Below are 19798 nucleotides of genomic sequence, written 5' to 3' on the forward strand. Positions count from 1 at the left end.
TATATATATATATATATATATATATATATATATATATATATATATAATTATTTTTTACATTATTATAAAAATATTTAAATAGTCACTCTTGAGAGGCTGTGGTCAGTTTATGCATAACTTAAAATTTTCATAATGGAAATAAAAAACCAACATTGTTGGTTTTATCTAAATGTCATTCATAAGAGTTTTAGTCAAGTAGGTATCTCTAAGACAAATATGGAAGGTGTACCTGGAGGGCCACATCTGATTGGACGATAAGAAAAAAGGCGTTACTGGAGGGCCACATCTGATTGGACGGAAAAAAAAGGTGTTATTGGCAGATTGTGTTAACCACAGACATTATGTCTATGGTGTTAACCGGTTCGACATTAGCGGCGTCTCTGATTCGATATTGGCAGAGTCTCCGTACCTTTTCTTTCCGCCTCTCTTAACACAAAACTTCCGATTACATTTCAAAATAAGAGCAACATAAACGGGTAGTGGGGAGGGCTAAATGTTTATTTTTTTTAATACCTAGCCATTACATTAAAAAAACAAAATCTGTTTTGGTTGTTGAATATTGTGAAAATAGTTACAATCAATTCACAAGTAAAGAAAAATAAAGTTACCAAAATAATAATGATACTTAAACTGGCTTTGGGACAAAGGATGTTTTCTTTAACTTCACATTTTCTTGTTCAACCTTTTAAAGCGTCACTACAGATGAGTGATTGTCAGTTTCTGTAAGATTTCTGCAACTGGAGCAGGTATTTCTGCTTACTGGTTAATTTCCTCCGCTGTCTCACATTTTAAGGGTCAATCCTACTCCATGTTTCAGCTCCTTTCATAAATCAGGTCTTATAGAAGAGCACTTAAAGAGCAAATTTTGTTTTTAGCTTTTGTTTTGACCATTATCTCGTTACAGGACTCATGATCTTTAATTGAGACCAGGATTTTTACAAACGGGAGTCTCCTTTCATCAAACAACTTGTTCCATCTAACACCAAGAATCACCTTCTCAAAAGTAAACTGGTAATTGATTTGTGGAAGAATAAATTGTGGCCTTTATCTAAATTAATATCAGTTTATCATGATGTATTTTAAAATGCACTGACCACTGTCTAAAAGGAGAAGGGGTTCTCTGCAGACCAAAAGAGGGTGTTTCTGGAGAATAGCTGTTTGTAGAGGACAAACACTGACTGGCTAGCTGTATTTGCTGCTCTTTACTTAAGTTACGTCAGCTCTTTTTTAAAACTGAAGGTTTCTAAGAAACAGCGTTATATCTGCTGTCAAACACAAAAAGATTTTCTTTAGTCCTTGGGTTGTAGGCTGCACCTGACAGGTTGGCTTGAGTGTGGTCTGGGTACAATGAAATATGAAGCATCTGAAGCGAAACCCTGCTTGCACCATACACTATTTCTTTCTTTTATTCAGTTTTTAAAATTTGTATCCATTATTAGTTTTAATCTTTGAATTATAGTGACAAGTTATTATTGTAACTAGCTACTGTTCAGAGTTTCACAACGCTCCAGACCTTTTTTGTATACATCATCATTTACAGGATGTGTTTGTCTCTGTAATCTGTTTACACCATGAGGTTGTATGACCTTCCACTGAAGGAAACTGGTTCCTGAACTCTGAAAGGTCAGTGTTGTTGTGGCAAGTGTGGACTGGCTGATTCATCATGTCGTCATTTGTCTCCATGACGGTGAGACTTACGCTTGCACACTAAATCTTGGTCTCGGTGCTTCAAAACAAATTGTGTCTGACTGGCACATTAATCTTGTGTTATAGGTGAGACTAAGCTGTACTGTTGCAAACAAAAATACATTTGTTTTCATTATTTGTTTCATTAATGAGTTTAGGCATTAATACAGGAAAATAATTGCTTGGAATGGACTTGTTGACATTTAGCATAATAATAAAAAATATTTTTCTATTTTGTTTAGAATTGGTAATATGTGATTGTCATATCTGCAAGGTAAAAGTGAAATAACACAAATAACAGATTGTCTTCAGTTGGCATACTTTCTGAAAATCTGTTCTGCAATGACACTGTGAATTAAATGTTTGTCACCTATTAATTGTTGAATTCAGATGTTTCAGTCAGACCTTTAGCCAAGGCCCCTTATTGCCAGTAATGGGTTTTCTTAGGCCTTGTCCACATGGAAAGTCAGTTTATTAAAGCATTATTTTTATGAATTGTTTAAAAAAAAAAATTAAACATTGAGTAGTAAACATAACATTCTTTCTAGGAATGGCTTCATCCACACCGAATCTCCAAAAATGACCCAAAACACTGTAGTAACAATGCCAGACCTGTAGGTGGGGCTGTAGCACTGCCATAAAAAGACACCAAAAACAAGAAACAAGGTGTGGCACTCATGCACATAAAGTTTGTACACAAGGTGTGAAATGTAAACACAAGAAGAAAAAGAAGACAACTACTTTTTGCGTCAGTATACCGAGGCATTTTAGATAAAGTACCTTAATGCTTCCAACTTTGTGACAATGATTTATGATGGCTTCTTTGTCTTTCCACATGACTCTGCCCCAGTGCGTAAAGCAAGGACTATAAAGACGTGATGAGTTTGGTGTGGAAAAACGTGACTGAGCTGCACAAAACCTTGACTTCGACTCTTATCAAGCACCTCTGGGATGAACTGAAACGGAGACTGCAAGCAAAGTCTTCTTGTCCAACATCAAAGCTTGATGTCATAAATGCTTTACAGAATGAATGGGTACAAATTTTTATAGAAATACTCTAAAATTATGTGGCTAGCCTTCATAGAAGACTGAAAGGTGTTACAGCTGCAACTGCATACTGTCCCTATATGAAGATCAAGTGCCAAATACTTTTGTTCACATACTGCTTAGACTGGGAACAAGAAACAGTTTCTTCACGTTTCTGGACTAGTCTCATTATATTACATGTTTATTGTTCCCAACACTAGATAAACTAATCAAACTAAATCTTTGCAATTGAAATACTCATAACTGCCCAGAAACACAAAAGCTCAAAGACGTTGAAGAGACATTGATTTGAATTGCACATAGGTATTGTACCGCTTTCTAAAATCAACTCATGATGCCAAAATGCGCTGTATGTATTTAAAAAAAAAAAAACAGGTGAACATTTGAACTAGGCCTGTTGCAATAAATAAATCTATTAATCGCATGATTAATGAAAATTATCGACCTCATTTTCATTTATCGGCTTATCGTTTCTTCGTCTCTCTTTTTCTACTGAAGACACTGCATGGCAAAAGGTTCCACTCAGGCGCTCTTCACTGACCCCTTCCTTTGTCTTTTCTCTTTAAAATCCATTTTACCGTCTAAAATGCATTTTTGGATCATTAAAAGCAGCTAAGCTGAGAAGCTAAGCTACGAGCTAAGCTAACAGGCCGACCTCAGGAAAAACCTTGGTCTTGTCGAAGCGCAAAAATTCACGGTTGAAACCTGTGCCTTCATGTAAAAAGTTGTTTTTCTCTGCAAAAAGAAGCTGAGAACTTATTTACTGATTTATTTATTTTTTAATTAAAAGCTTTGTGTGACAAATGCTATGCTAAAGAACTCAAACCAAAACGAGCATCCGCCATTTTGAGAACCGAATAAAGGAAGGAGAGACAGCCCATGTCACGTCAAGGGGCCTCCATCCCATTTTTCTTAAAGAGACACGCTGCTCGCTCCCACACTATCCATCCTTTGGTTCAAACAGTCTTGTACTGCCGAAAAAGGTGGTGGTTGAAAAAAGGTACTACGCGAACAACAAATTGACAAACATTTCTTCTTAAATTTGACAATAATTACTAATTATTGCCAAATTTCAAACAATATTATCGTTTATCGCAATAATTTCTGAGACAATTAATCGTCCAGCAAAATTTGTTATCGTGACAGGTCTAATTTGAACACATTCCTTCCTAATAGTTTGTGATGGTAAAACTATCTGATTGTAGAGGTTCATATAAATCTGTTCTATGTTGAGGGTTTTTTTTTGTGTGGCTGAACCATGTTGCATCTTCTTCATGAACACACCCAGTTGAAATAGTAGAACAGTGGGTCAGTTTCTCCACTCCTGCTCATTATAATGTATTGTTATCATCGTATCGAGCCTCTTAGTGGTATGACCCAGATCTTTCACAATGACAGTGTGTACTATTCTCTCTTCTTACCCCCGCCTTTTCCATGTCAGCTTTCAGGAGAATATAATGTTCATCAAAGACCCAGATACTGTGGCATCTTTCAATAAAATTATTTCTGTGACGTTTGATTAGTAGCAGTACATTTGACTCAAGTTCAAAACTGTAATTAAAGTGAAATCATTCAAAAGGTTTTATAGCCCCAAATGTTTTTTTTTAACCGTAAAGCTGTGCTTCTTTTACAACTGACTTGCACTGCTATTGAGGCTGGTGGTGCCAAGCTAAAGATAACTTCTGTCCGTCCCACTGTGCTCCGGCTGTTTTGTGAAAGATGAACTTGCCTACAGCAAGATGTACTGGCGCCATGAGAGCCCTCCGAGGCTCTACAGTATCAAGTGTAGCATGGCTAATGCATTTTTCATTTGACTGGGAGGGCTGGCTTGTAGTTAAAAACGCAAGAGGCCCAGAGCTCAAGAGACACAGTGAAGAAGGGAAGAGGAGAACGAGAGGGGAGGGTCTACCGAGGCGTCTTCATCCAGCTGAAGAGTTTTTACCTTTACTCAGAGTTACTTTCTAAATATTCTGCTTTGAGAAAAATAAAGTCAAAATACACAGGTATATCAATCACTGAGTTATATTGCCACATAAAGCAAACAGAAACAAGCTGCGAACACAACACAGATATGTTTTTACCTTTTTAGATGGGCATGGTGAGCTCGTTAGCAAACACTTGCTCATTAGCCCAGCTGGCATATAATTAGCATTTGCTGATAGAAATTTAAGGTACAGTAATATAAATATGGTCTCAATATTTGCATTCTCTGACTTATTATCTCTCTCCTTTTTTTTTTTTTTTAGAATTTATATGGCTTTAAACAAGCATTTGAGTCCTCAGCTAGCTTGTAAATCTAATAGCTTAGCAACAAGATTTAGAAATGATGACTTTTCTAGGACTTTACATTTAATTAGTAATTATGTGTAGGTGTTTTATGTAAAAGTATTGATGTTTATTAAAGTTCATGTCATTACACATTTATTTAAAGGATAAATAGACTCTACTTGATCATCTTAGGCATTCAAGCTTAGCTTACTGTGCCTGAAAGGGTCTTGTAGCTACATCACATCATTTTCACCTCATTCTCAAGAGTAACCAAAAAGAAGCCATTTTGAAAAGGTTAAATGTAACATATTCATTATTATTTTTTATTAGTTGAGAATAAAATGCTACATTTTTGTGTGTTGTAAAAATACGTGAATGTCCAGGACTTTCAGCTAAGTTAAAGGTGCAATTCCAAGCACACGTGATGTTCAAACAACAATTAAAAAAACTGAATTTCACGTTTCGGAATTACAGAACGAACTCCTGTCCTGAGTTCATTAGATATGGTATGAAAGTAGGGATCAGTTTATGAGCAAAAACATACAAGTATCTATTTCATTCCACAAAAAAACAACAAAAAAAAACACGTTTTATTTCTCCACCTGTCATTAAATCTGAAGACATGAAAGGTGACTGCATAAAGAGTTATTGCAAACAACTTGAACAATAAAACGAGTCATGTAATCCACTGCTAATAGAAAAAGATTGATGGAGTCAGTTTTCAGGTCTTCACTCGGGACTAGAAATAGGAGTTGCACAGCTGCTGTTTTCCTCATCTGTTGGTTCAGATGTGTGTATAAAATAAACTAAACGAGATTTGCAGCCGAAGGGCTCTGCTGAGAACATCTGCTGAAGAAGAGCTAGAAACAGATGACTTCGCCTTGTGTGCGAGTTTGTGTTTTTGTGAGGTGATAAAATCAAGATCTTAAAGAGAGGATTTATAAAGACACTGAGGACATTTTGATTGCTTCTTACGACCTGATTCACTTTCATTGGGAAGATGAGGGGCAAGATTTGAGTTTAGGAGAAGACTTCGTGATAGGTTCATACAGTAATAGGATTATGCATGCATTCTGTCAATGGGTGTTTTTACAAAGATAAGCATGTATTTGTAGATGCATTTTGTAGACATACATCTCTTTGTGCTCCTTTAGGGAAAGGATGGTCTTTGAATCAAACCTTGTTAGAAATAATCATTTAATATTTCATTGAGGGACATAGAGCTTCATGTAGATTTGAATCTTTAGCTTTTTGTGCTAAATAAATAAAGATGAAGACATCGAACACTTTTACTTCATGACAGACATTTTAGCTTTTGCATCTGTGTCTGATTGACAGTTTTCACTTACTGCTTATCTCACTCTTCATTTATGTCGGATCATCCGTGTGCTTCACTGTGACCCAAGGCAGATGTCCATCATATTAAGGCGCCCTTGAGCATGACATTCGCTGTAGCTTCTCTCTGAGACAAAATAAAAACTGTCCTGCATTTCCTCCCCTGCAGGATCCGACTGGGAAAGTAATTTTGTGTTGGTTGGTGCGTTACTGTGGTGCCTTCAAAGTGTTGTTATCTGGCTGAGCCTCACCTGCTAGGAAGGCAGCCCAAGGCAATCAGAGGTGTGAGTGATTGAAAAAACGTAAAAGTTGCTGTCCAAAAAACCCAAACAAACAAACGGGTGCAACTTGTGTTTAGAGGATATTATGCAATCAGTAAAATGTGTTTTTATTTTGTCATCAATCAACAGCAAAAACAATCACAGGGAAGTGAAAGGACTTTGCATAACAACTGTACAATCTTGATTTAATCGAAACAGTAACGCTTTCACGCAATAGTGGGTCTAATGTAAAGTAAAGGTTTGGGAAAAGTACCACCCCATTTAAAAAAAAAAAAAAAAAAAAAAAAAAAAAAGGAAAAGAAAAATTTTTAAGCTTAAGGGCCACGCAAAAAAAAAAAAAAAAAATTACATTCCCACGCAAAAAAAATTAAAAGCCATAAAATTACCAGAATAAAGACCTAGTATTACAAGAAAAGTCTAATAGTCTTAATATTACGAGAATAAAGTGATACGAGACTTTTATTTATTTATTTTTTGCAGCTCTTGTGTTTTTTTTACTTTTATTTTTTCCTCGAGTCGGATTCACAATGCGACCTGTCAATCAATCCAGTGGGCGTGTCAGCAAATGACCAATCCGAAGCTAAATGAATCGTAATATTATCCAAACTCTGACACGATAAAGCAGGGTCTACCGCATTTTAACTGCGGTAAAATGAAGAATGTTGAGCATCTTGTTAAGTTATACTTTGGTAATGGTTTTACAAATAAGGAGATGGTTAATCTGTTAGCACATCAGCATCAGATTACTATCAGTATCAGGACTTTGAACCTGCTTACAGTAAGGTGGTACACTCTGATTGGCTGCAGCGCAGCTCTCTGCAGGTAAGGCGCATTTAGCTTCAGATTGTTCATTTGCTGACACGCCTACTGGATTGATTGACAGGTCGCATCGTGGATCCGACTCATGGAAAAAAAAAAGAGAGAGCTGTAACAAAAAACGAGTCCTCTACGACTTTATTCTCATAATTCTACGACTTTATTCTCGTAATTCTACGACTTTATTCTCGTAACTTTATGGCTTTTAATTTTTTTTCTTAGCATGGCCCTAAAGCTCCGTCATAGTTGAGGCCTACGAGTGTTGAAACAAAAAGTATCTCTGCAGTATACGGGACTGAACATGTAAACTACAATTTGAGGCATACAAGACATTTTAAAATCTTTTCTTTTCCATACAAAGATCCTTTATTTTTACTCTATACTTTGACCTTTTCCTGAATTTGAACTCCACCATTTAAATTGCCTGTGACCTCATTTCATAGAATCAACTTCTGAGGAACCACAGAAGAATTACCGTTGTTGGTGTTTTTGCCAGTTTAAAGATTTGTTTCCCTGTTCCTGCACTCCTTTCGTATGACATGCTTTGTTCTTGTGTTTGACTGCAAAGTGTAAAGCCTGAGGTTTTGTTTTCAGTTGACCCTGAACGTTAAAAGCTCCTCTTTCAGTCACAGCCCATCTCTCCTTCCAGCATATGCTTGGCCTCAGTGCGATAAATTATGTACCTTCACAAATTGCCAATCTGGCTGTCCATCTGCCGGCCAATTAAAATTTTAGGATACAGATGTTGTAGTTGTTCTGTGTTGGCACATCTTTTTAAAGTCGCTCTTTGATATGCGTGGGATGTTTGAAAGAGAAGAGTCCATCAGTTTTATACGACAGGACCAGAGAGCATTGATTAAGTACAATATCGGTCACGGCTCCTTTGCAGTCTGCCAAAGTTGAAGCAGCCTCACAGTTTGTCTGATTTATGGCAACTTAATGGTTTGATTTGATGGACTTCACTTTGACAGATTGGTCTGAACATAAACCATGAATCACTGAAAATAGCTCTTTGACCCTTGTAGTCGTCTTCGTCAAATAAAACTTGAAATTAAAGAAATTGAGTCAATCTGGACATATGGATTGCACATTTAATGTGTAAAAGTTCATTTTACTTAATTTTTTAAAACTTTTATATAGTTAATTTTCTATCATGTATGCCATGTTTATGTTTCTAATCTCTTTGGTTGACTTTAATAGCAGTGGTGATGGTGAAGCTGATGACACGGCATCTAGACTGTCCGCTCTTCAGAGGCACCACTGTTATTTAATGGAGATGTAAACTGGCAGCAATTTTTGTATTATTTCTCTGTGGGCATCTTGGCAGACATGATATGATGAGGGACTGTTATGAAATTTATTGCTGTTGTTAAAAAGGGACTTCCAAGGATCTTTAAATAGAGACTGGTTACATAAAGAGCTTATTTCTCTCTTACTGCAGCCATGTCTCTGTCTTTTTTCACTCTCCACCTAACTTTTAAACATCGATTCCTAGTCATTTTTACATTTTACTTTTACAGATTTAAGGTGAAAGTGACTTATTTCTGCATTGGTTTCCCAAAAAAAAGTTCAACAATAGACTGGACGGAAGAGAAAAAGTGCAGAGAACCAGATAAACTGATTTTCTCTTTGGTTTCAGTCTGATGACCTTTTAGGGGGGAAATATCTACACTGAGTGAAATGCTAGCAAGTAAGGAGACTGAGTTGTAGATTAAAAAAGATGGGCTTGTTTTTTGGGCAACTTTTTTTGCCTTTTGGAAGTTTTTTGTTGAGTGTTTATGTATATTTGTTGGGGCTGCACAATATTATCGGCATGGCATCGGTATCGGCCAATATTCGCGATAAAGTTAAATATCGGACATTGGCCATTTCATCAAAATAACTCACCAATATAAAAAGCACTGTTTTTTTTAATATATATTTTACATTTATAAAGTGGGCAGCACGGTGGCGCAACTGGTAGAGCTGCTGCCTCTCAGCGAACAGGTCCCTGGTTCAAACCCCGGTCCAGGGGCCTTCTGGGTGGAGTTTGCATGTTCTCTCCGTGTATGCGTGGGTTTTCTCCGGGTACTCCGGTTTCCTCCCACAGACCAAAAACATGCATGTTAGGCTGATTGGTAACTCTAAATTGTCCCTAGGTGTGAGTGAGAGTGCATGGTTGTTTGTCTCTATGTGGCCCTGTGATGGACTTGCGACCTGTCCAGGGTGTACCCCGCCCCTCGCACAGTGATTGCTGGACATGGGCACCAGCAACCCCCGTGACCCAAAATGGAATAAACGGGTAAAGATAATGGATGGATGGATGGATGGATTTATAAAGTGTTACATCATTTTCAGCCCCCTATTTGGCATCTGCATTTGGTAGCAGACCAAATTGACAAAGACCATGCAGAATAATGTAGTATTTTAATTCCACAGCAGAGAAAGCTACTGTATGTAGTCTCTGTAAGTATGTCTAGGGGAAAGAAAATATTGGTACTGGTATTGGTTATCGGCAAAATAAGTTTTAACATATTGGCATATCGGATATCGGCCAAACATCCAATATCATGCATCCCTTATATTTGTTAAAGTTTTTAAAGTTTACTCATATTGACTGAAGTTTATTTAAATAGAGACATGCACATAAATCTGTTGTATACAGATTTGTACATAGGCCTCATAGACGAAAGCTAATTTATAGACTGTAAGTACACTAAACGGCCTTTACAAATTTACTGGTCAGGCTTTTAAGAAAATGTACTTCCATGACTATTAATCTCCATCTCCAACAACTACCACTTACTTGTAGTTGGGTCATGGAGGCAACAGGTCCAGGTGAGAAAGCCAGACATCCCATCTCCTCCTGGGGTACCACAAATTGTTCTCAGGCCAGGGAGGATACTCCAGCGAGTTCTGGGTCTACCCTGGAGTCTCTTCCCAGTGGGACTTGCCTTGAATATCTCCAAAGGGAGGCATCTAGAAGTCATTCTGACCAGATGCCCGAACCACCTTAACTGACTCCTTTCAATGTGAAAGAGCAACGGCTCCACTCAAAGCTCCCTCTGATGATGGAGCTCCTCACCCTATCTCTAAGGCTGAGCCCGACCGCCTAATAAAGGAAGCTCATTTCATCTGCTTGTTTCTGCAATCTCGTTCATGATCATCATGATCCAGACCTCACGACCATAGGTGAGGGTTGGTCAAGAGTTTTGCCTTTGACTCAATTCTTTCTTCACCACGACTGACTAAAGCAACACCCTCATTATTGAGGATGAGACCCCAATCTGTTGATCCATCTTCCACTCCATCCTACCATCACTCGTGAACAAGATGCCCAGATACTTAAACTCCTCCACCTAAGGCAAAGACTCCCTCTGACCCGGAAGAGGCATTCCACCCATTTCTGGTCAATGACTATTAATAGAAAAGGATAAACTTTGAAAATTTAAATGAAAATTGGGAACAACAGTATCTGATCTTTTTGCTTGGTGCCCGCTTTAGGGCAGGATACAATAAAGGTTTCTTACACCCCTCTCTTTGCCATTTAAACTGATTTAAGACCATTTTGAAAACTTTGGTTCTGTAGTTTCTGAAGACCTGTCTGTAGCTCTAATCTTTTGTACAGCGTTTAAAGACTCTAGGTAAAGTTGGTCTTAATGTCTCTTCTTTTGAAAACGGCAACACCCGATCCCAAGAGTCATTTCCCAAATTGGTTGTGTATTTTTCTTTTTTCTTTTCATTTTTTCCAGAGGGCACCCATGATGTTACCTACTGAAGAAAATCAAAGCTGACATGCCTTAAATGGCTATCCTGTTCATGGCACTGATATTAGCATATAAAATTCTGAGCATAAAGTTCTTTTGGTTTTTCATCATAAAATCTGATGTCATTCAGGCTTTTTATCTTCGTCTTTCTTCTCGTGTATTGGAAAAGCTGTAAACCTCCAGTAAATCACTCGTGGGAATGCACTAAGTGCCCCCCCACTTCCTCTCTTGCTCATATGTTCTCTGCATTGTGTATTCCCACTTGCCGTCTCATTTGATCATAAATGCTTTTTAAACCACTTGACTGGAAAATTGACTTGGCATGTCAATTTGGCTGAACTGCCCCAGTCAACGCTTGGCGTACATTTGTATCTATGGATGCATTTATCATCAATTGTGCTTTATTTTTTCTTCTCTTTTTTTAATTCACATGTGTATGTTTATTTCAGCTGAGAGGAAACCTATATATTTTCCTCCTGCTAGTCAATTGAGTGTTTCAAATAAGATCAAGGTCACTAAATGCTGAAAGTGCCAGAGGAAGATCAATGGTGTTTATCTGGATTTAATGCTGTGAATAAAACAATAAGTTACAGAGTACAGAGTCAGAATACACAGCTACTGTATAATGAATGCCACTTCACCTGCACTGATTTTAATAAAAAAGTTAACAACAAAAATTATTTAAAAATTATATTTTAAGAAAAATAAATCACTCTAAGCTTGATTTGATGTTAAATAACGTCATTGCTTTTTCTTTTCTTTTCTAGATTTATGATGTCTCTCTTGGTGCCATAAGAAAAGAGCTTCCCATTGGAAATGTCAACTCTACTTTACTCAGATGAAAGCTTGTGCCATCACTGCAATTACCTGTCAGTGGTAGAAACTGGACAGAGTGGACTGTCTTGAAAAATGGAATACCCCAAAGCTTCAGCCACAAGCTATCACAAATGACCACATACCTTCTCTCCTGGATTTTCTCACAGCGACCTTATGCTTGAGTTTGTGAATCTAGTATTGCATTAAAAGTATTTAGTTGTTTTGTCATGAAGATAATCTGGAGACACACCACAAACAAGCTAGCCTTGCAGATTTTAGGAGCAGCAGGCATAGCTGATGGTGTAGTCGTCCTCTTGTTGGCAGTGACTCCACGACCTCTGCTGACATCGTCAGATATCTGAGTATCAGTAAAACACATGTCCTCATCAGAGATTCAACACAGCAGCAGCCACAAAATTGTCTAAAATGAGCACACACCCATAGCTTCGCCACGCCAGCGTTGCTGTGGCTGGCCGTCACAGGACGGCCATCATCTCCTGCCATGACCCGGCTGATGTTGGGCCGGACTCTGGAGCGTATCTGCAAAGGCGTCCTGTTGCTTTGCCTGCTCCATTTCCTCATCATGATGATTCTGTACTTTGACGTGTACTCTCAGCGTTTCGACCTCTTCAGCCGCTTCAACAACGGCCGAAATGGATCCAGGAACAACGTTAGTGGAACCGGGAGTGGACATCATTATTACTACTACAACCTCTCAAGGCCCAACGCAACGTTCGCCAGCTACCTGGCTACAGGCGAGCAGCTGGCGCAGAGCATGCAACCCGAGAACAATCAGACTCCTTCTCCCAAACCTCTGCCACCATGTCCTGAGAACCCACCAGGTCTTGGTGAGTAAAAATGCCCTTTGTTTTTCTTCTTTTCTCTAACAGACTATTTAAAATTAGTCATTATTGCTGTGGGATGTATTAAGGTTCTCCTAATTAGGCACCTGCTGTTGTTTTTGCGTTGTTATGATGCTATCTGTCTTCTGAACGCTTAAAGTATTGGTGTTCTCACAGTGTTGTCTGGTTTGCCTCTGCCATGGGGTTATAAAGCTTAAATAAAAACCTGCTTTCTGTAGATTCCAGGAAAAGTCCAGTTAAAACACAGATGTAGTTCTGATTCTCTGGTTTATCGGATCATTAAGGGTAATCCTGTCTGTCACTTTGTAGGACAAACAGCTTCCATCAAAGCATTGACAAATGTGTTGGTGGTTTTTAGAAACTTTATCACAATTTTTGCGAACTGTTGCTGACAATGCTTGGTTTGTTTATGCAGTTGGCTTGCTGCTTTCGCTTCAACATGATTTAGACCCAGAAATGTGAAAGAAGGTGGAGTTGTACATCATCAATTATGGTAATGGATGTGGTAGACAAGACTTTGATCGAAGCAGGTCGAGTTCAAAACTGAAGGTTATTAGTTTATGTTCTGTAAATAAATGCACCTCCATGGTTACTCCTAATTAGTGGGAAAGAGCAAGTGGTCATAACTTTTTTTTCTGGGCTAGCCTGCAACATAAAATGGATTTAATGTCAACAGTTTACACTGTTGTATTTCAGCCTGATAGACTTACTAAAGAGCTATTAACAGAGATTCATGCAGTTGGACATTTCTACACTTCTACGGAAACTCAAACAGATACACACTAAAACTGTAAGAGTATTTTTTAGGGTTTTAATTTCTCTGCAAATAAATTAAATTGAGTAAATTAAGAAGCTTTAGGACCCAGCTTTGTGTAAGTGATAGATATTTCAGTGTGCGCCATACTGATATACTTCAATCTTAAAGCAAACTGTTTGCGGTCTACAGGTATTTCTAGACCTGTTATCTTTGCAACATTTTGTATAATATTAACATTGCCTGGACAAGTCCTCACAAACGCTTGTTTGTACATCTGTCTGATAACAAAATGTTTTATTACCAGTCAACTGATTAAAAAAAAACAACTTATTAGATGTGATAAGCTTTAGCAAACCCCAAAATACATTTAATTCAAGCATTTTTACAGATATATTGAGCCTTTTTTACACATACTGAGCTAAAATTTGATGTGGTAAGATCTAAGTGTCATCCCTGACACATATTGATGATCAGTTATATTTACTTGCAAATTTGGCATGCAAGGAGGCGGGCAGTATGCATTCATTTGAGGAATGCTATTTTAATTTAAGCACAAATTTAGTAAAATACAAAAAGCTGTCTCTTGTTATCAAAGAAATTTTGTCTATCGATATAGTTAGCTGTGATTTAAATTAACTACAAATCTTATATTTTTGTGTTCTGAAATTTTTATTCATGTACAGTAACTGTCAAAACATGCAGACTGTGTTAGAATTACCATCATTAGTGAAAAGTTTCTCAGTTGTCTTACAGTAGAGCAAGCACATGCACAAACATTTACAAAAAGAGGTCACGCATACGAGATATAACTCCTCTGCACAGTGGTGTAAAAATCTACACACGCACATAAACGCATGCACACACACACACACACACACACACAGCATTTTTTGCTATCTTTACAGGGACTTTACATTGACTTCCATTCATTTCTATAGCCTAACCCTGACCCTTACCCTGAGCCTAACAATTACCAGCACATACCTAACTCTAAACCTAACCCATCCTCATTTCGCACCTTAGTCCTAAACCTAACCCTTTACCCACTCTTATGGGGCACGGGCTTTGGGCCTCATAAGGAGCAGTTGGTCCTCGCAGTGTAGCATGTGTTGGAAAAATGGACCTTACAGGGTAACAAATACAAAGACACAAAAAAGCACAGACCCACAGATGCACGCACGCATGCACGCACACACACACACAAACCCTTGTTGCCATGAGTAATAGACTTAAGGAAGCAGGAACTAACTCTGGTTGACATTTTTTTTACATTAGCTAAAGTAGGTCTGCTGAGTTTTGTTTTTCTCAGCTCGTATCCGCTTCAGCTGTGTCATAAAAACCTGCTTTTTTCTGCGTTGGTTTACTTAAAATTCATATTTTTCTTCAAAACTTGTGTTGCTTATTGTAGAATTGTTTTATCTTCTGTGTTTTTTTAATGCTTTCTAATTTATAGAAGAAAGCATAAAAAAACATGTACATCAGTGGTTAAGACTCTTGTGCATGTTAGTTAAGTCTGATAAAAACAAATGTTTGTGCTGTTGAAGACAGCATCTAATTAAGAAGATAAAAATGCTTCAGACATTTTTTTTTTTGCAGTAATTGGACTTATTTAAATGAGAAAACACCATATCAGACACATGTTATAATGGGCAACAGGCAATTCTTTAATTAAACTATTTCTGAGGATCAGAGAAACAACAAGCCTACAGTACATGCATACATTTATTTATTCTCTGTCATATTTAGGAGAAGGTTTCCTGCTGTTCATTCAGGGTCTCGTTTCATTTCTGTTATGTCGGTTGACTCTTATATCAAGCAGACTTCTTCTGCTGTGGCTGCTTGAATTTTAAACATATCATTGGGGATGAAGGATTGCCACCTTGAACTAAACCTTTTTAAAAGCTCTCATCACAGCTTGGTTTGACTCAGTATAGCTTTATTCACTCCTGGTGTGGGCCACGGTCATATCCCACTATAAATTGTCTGTCAGCTCCCCTAACATGCAGATGAAACCCCTACAGATGGCCAACGCAGCCGTACATTTGGTGTTTGATTATCCAAACAGAGCATATGCACCTCATTGGGTTGTCAAACAACAGACAATGGACGCACTCTAAACATCAGTTGCTAATAACTTTCTAGCAACAATAACTAACAATATTAATATAAACAACACTATCCTAATAATCTTTATCAGGGCTGTAGACAATAAGACCTTGAATCATGTTTAGCATGTTTTCATAATTTATGTTTTACAGTGGCTCAGTTGGTTGAGTTGTCACCTCTCAGAAAGAAGGTTAAAAAATCAAATCCAAGCCGGGAGCCTTTCTGGGTGGAGTTTGCATGTTCTCTCTGTGCATTCATGAGTTTTCACCGAGTACTCCAGTTTCCTCCCACAGACCAAAAACATGCATGTTAGGCTGATTGGTAACTCTAAATTGTTCCTAGTTGAGTGAGAGAGTGAATGGTTGGTTGTCTCGTTTGTCTCTATGTCCCTGTGATGGACTGGAGACCTGTGCAGGGTGTCCCTCGCCTCTCGCACAGTGACTGCTGTATATCGGCACCAGTGACACCCGCGACCCGAAAAGGAAGAAGCGGGTAAAGATAATTGATGAATGGATGGAACAAGTCAGAAGTGGTCTTGGCCTGGAGCATATAGGGACAACTACTGATAATCCCACCATAGGTTGGCTTCTCCTTTTTTTTTTTTCTTTCGGCTGCTCCCTTCTTCAGGGGTCGCCACAGAAAATTAACTCGCACCAAGACTTGGCAATTGTTTTTACATTGGATACCCTTCCTGACACATCCACGACCACCAAGCTACCACAGCCCTCTGTGTGGAGCAGAGAGCTGACATCTAGGGTGCCCGGGGGAACATATGATGGGGGTTAATGGCCTTGTTCAAGGGTCCAGACTCTGAGCCCTTGAGCAAGAGCATCCAGAGTGGGACAAATGGAGGCATAAATAGGTGCTTCACCTTTCCCACCCACATTTTGACGTTGTCGGTACAGGGAGTTGAACCAGCGACCTTCCGATCACTGGTCCACCTTGGCTAACCTCTGTGCCACCACTCCCCACCACATAGGTTGGCTTCTCCTATCAGATGTTTATCAAAAGCTCTGATTTCCTTATTTTGGCATTTGCTGAAATATTTCTCTTGACAAATAAGTTTGGGCTGTTTGGGAGATTTTTCAATGAATGGACTTCACTGCAGTGGATTTGTAAAAAAAACGACAACAGTAAAGTACCACACAAAATAAATCCAGCCTAACGTACCGGTATATATTGGTGTATATTTTTCACTTTTAATGATTATTAAAAAAAAAAATCATAATTCTGAATAAATACCGACATTTCACTCCTGCTATGAGCTTACAAGCTTGGGCGACTTTCCAGTTAGTTCTGTTTGTGCATCAGCAACAGGTCAAAGTGATAATAAGAAATTGATTCGTGGATGATGGAGAGGTTCCTTATCTTTTGACTATCACTTTGTCCTTCACTATCGATTTCTCTTCAGGCTGCTTTTCTTTGCAGTAACGCTGCCAGTGGTTGTAAATGACCACTGGAAGAAAGGCTCATGGTTTTATTCAGGCATGTCTCTGCATCATGAACCATTATTGTCATTCCCAATTGATCTTGTAAGTCTTGACTAAAGTGACTTGATTCTTCAGTTAGTTGTATTTGTCTAATCTGTTTGTTTTCACCTTACGAGGCTCACTTTCTATAAATTGGTTGAAAGATTCAAAGTTAAATTTCACGTTTGGCTCTGTTGCTTTTATGTCTGAGATTTCATCAGATGTTCATTCTGCAGTGCTGAAAAAAGTTAGCATTGTTTTATTACTTTTGTAAAATTGTTGATTGCTTCATATCAAGCAATCCCCTTCAAGTAATATATCTTGTAAGATGGATCATACATTATTATGCTGAGTTGACTTGACTTGTATTGAATGGTTTGTTCAAATTTGTCAATAAACTGATTTTGAGTGCCTCATAAATGTAATAAACACCACTCGTTCATTTTGGGAGTTTTATATGTTTTCCTTTCTCAGCATTCAAATGTGCTGCAGTTCCATCAGTGCATTATACACATAAATTATTTTGTTTTAATAGTTTTTTTTAACGCTTAAATTCAGGTTCAAATTGACTTAACGAGCTGTCAGGCAAATGTTGAGCTGCAAGACCTTCACAATATTTTTTCCCAGTAAACCAGGGGTTCCCAAACCCTGTAGAGTCTGACACCCACAATAATAACGACTGCTTGTGGCCCTAAATATTCTTGGTTGAACTACAAAAACATTGCTAAAACTGTAAAGAAACAAGGGCATAAAGACAACACAAATAGATTCAATATAACTGATGACAACAACAAAAAAACAACAAAAAAAAAACAACTTGGCTGTTTCCAATTTCCGCTGGCGCACTTTGTTGTGTAATTTTCTATCACTGTTTCCGACGGTGGTTGCTAAATGCATCTAAATGGTTGCAATCTTGTGCACTAATGAGCAATAAATAACTCTCCTTTCCTCTCTAATTGCATTGCTTATTTCTTTCCAGGAAACATTTTATATACTTCAGAATAAATTACTGCCCTGCATCATAAAGCAGTGCAACAAATTCTCATTTACTGTAGGATTACCATTTGGAAGTTTCTCATTGTTGGGGGAAAAAAAAAAAAAAAGTTTACTTTTAATGACTCATTTTTAAGGCCTTGGACAAAGTTGGCAGATGTTGTTATTCTGTTCCAGCAAAAGCAATATGAAAAGTGGAATATAATTTTGGGCTAAATGATGCGTTAAGAAAAAAACAATTTTTGCAAACAATATTTTCCTCTGAGTGTTACGCATAAAAAGTCTGTGTAGCTGTCGATGTCTTTTATGTAAAAGAACAAAACTGCACTTTGCTGATGAAATAAAACACGTTGCTTTTTTTGCTTTCACCATCTGTAAATGAGTAAACCACTGGTGACGCAGCAGTGTCCACATTTTCCTTTTTTTTTCTTACTGATTGCTTTTCTCATTTGATAATGAGGTTTGTCTTGTGCTTTGAAGCAGGGATGGGGAGATAAAGCTGTCAGCTTGATTCGTCTGTAGCCGAGGTTTGCTGATTCCATTATTTGGCTTGGAATTGGCTGTCACTGGCCCCAAATCTGGCATTCATACTGGGCACAGGTGTAGTCTTGTTGCTTATCTCTGCCTTTTCCCAGTGATGGAGTGGCTGCCTCTGGGCTGTAATGAGCAGGAAGGTGGAGAAAGACTGAGGGAGTCTGTTTTTCAGTCACAGGTGCAGAAAACGAAGGAAAGAAAGAGACCTAATGGGTGGTGGTATGATGGCGGGTAAGGAGGGAGAAGATAGGCAGAGAGGTGGAACTTGGTGAAGGAAGGAACAGCAGGTGGAGAGGTGTGGGGTGTGTGGAAGGAGAAATGAATAGATGTGCGCACACACACACACACACACACACACAAAGTAAGTGAGCGAGGGGAAGAAACAAACAAGCCCTTGGCTGTCCCACAACACCAGCTGACAGGTGCTGTCTGTATGAGTGGCTAGTATCCACATTTTATATCCTGACTGCATTTGTGTGTGTGTGGGGTGTGTGTGTTCGATGTTGGGATTTGCAAATTATCTGTTGCGCAAAAACTGCCATGTAGTTGCTGCAGCTTATCGAAATAATTTGTATTTTTTCCTGTGACTGAAACACTTTGCCTTCAAATTATGTTTTTGCATCTTAGTTTGTGTTTAGCTCATGTTAAAATCCTGAAACTTAACACCAAGGAGATAATAGTTTTGTGTCATGACCATCTTTTCTATTCTTATTGTGGCGTTTTTATTCAGAGTCATAGTTTCTTTATTGTCATGTGGTACATGTGGTGGAACGAGACTGCCTTTGTGAGCAGATGAGCATGAATGAACACAGCAACATGAAACAGATCAGCAGCAACATGAAACAGATCAGCAGCAACATGATGTGATTTTTTTCCACAGTGATTATTCTAGTTAGAGATTCATGAGTCCAACAGCCTCAGGGTAGAAGCTGTTCCTCAGTCTAGTGGTTCTACACTTACTGCTCCTCAACCTCCTGCCTAAGGGAAGAGGGGCAAAAAGTGTGTGTGCTGGGTGAGTGGGGTCCTTCGTGATGCAGGTGGCTCTCTTCCTGCATGTGGAGGTGTAGACATCTGTGATGGT

General features: G+C 38.3%; 1 protein-coding gene across 1 annotated transcript in view; it reads left to right on the top strand.

Annotated features, from left to right (window-relative positions):
* Nucleotides 1-12015: 12015 nt before the first annotated feature.
* The window catches only part of b4galt2 (UDP-Gal:betaGlcNAc beta 1,4- galactosyltransferase, polypeptide 2), a 189517-nt gene continuing 181734 nt past the window's right edge, over nt 12016-19798 (top strand). The window contains exon 1 of the mRNA XM_037682331.1: nt 12016-12843. Within this exon, the coding sequence (XP_037538259.1) occupies nt 12498-12843 (346 nt within the window). The 5' untranslated portion in view covers nt 12016-12497. The remainder of the gene's footprint in view (nt 12844-19798) is intronic.

Source organism: Nematolebias whitei, chromosome 9, assembly GCF_014905685.2.
Source record: "Nematolebias whitei isolate Nwh7 chromosome 9, NemWhi1, whole genome shotgun sequence".
NCBI classification, from domain to species: Eukaryota; Metazoa; Chordata; class Actinopteri; order Cyprinodontiformes; family Rivulidae; genus Nematolebias; species Nematolebias whitei.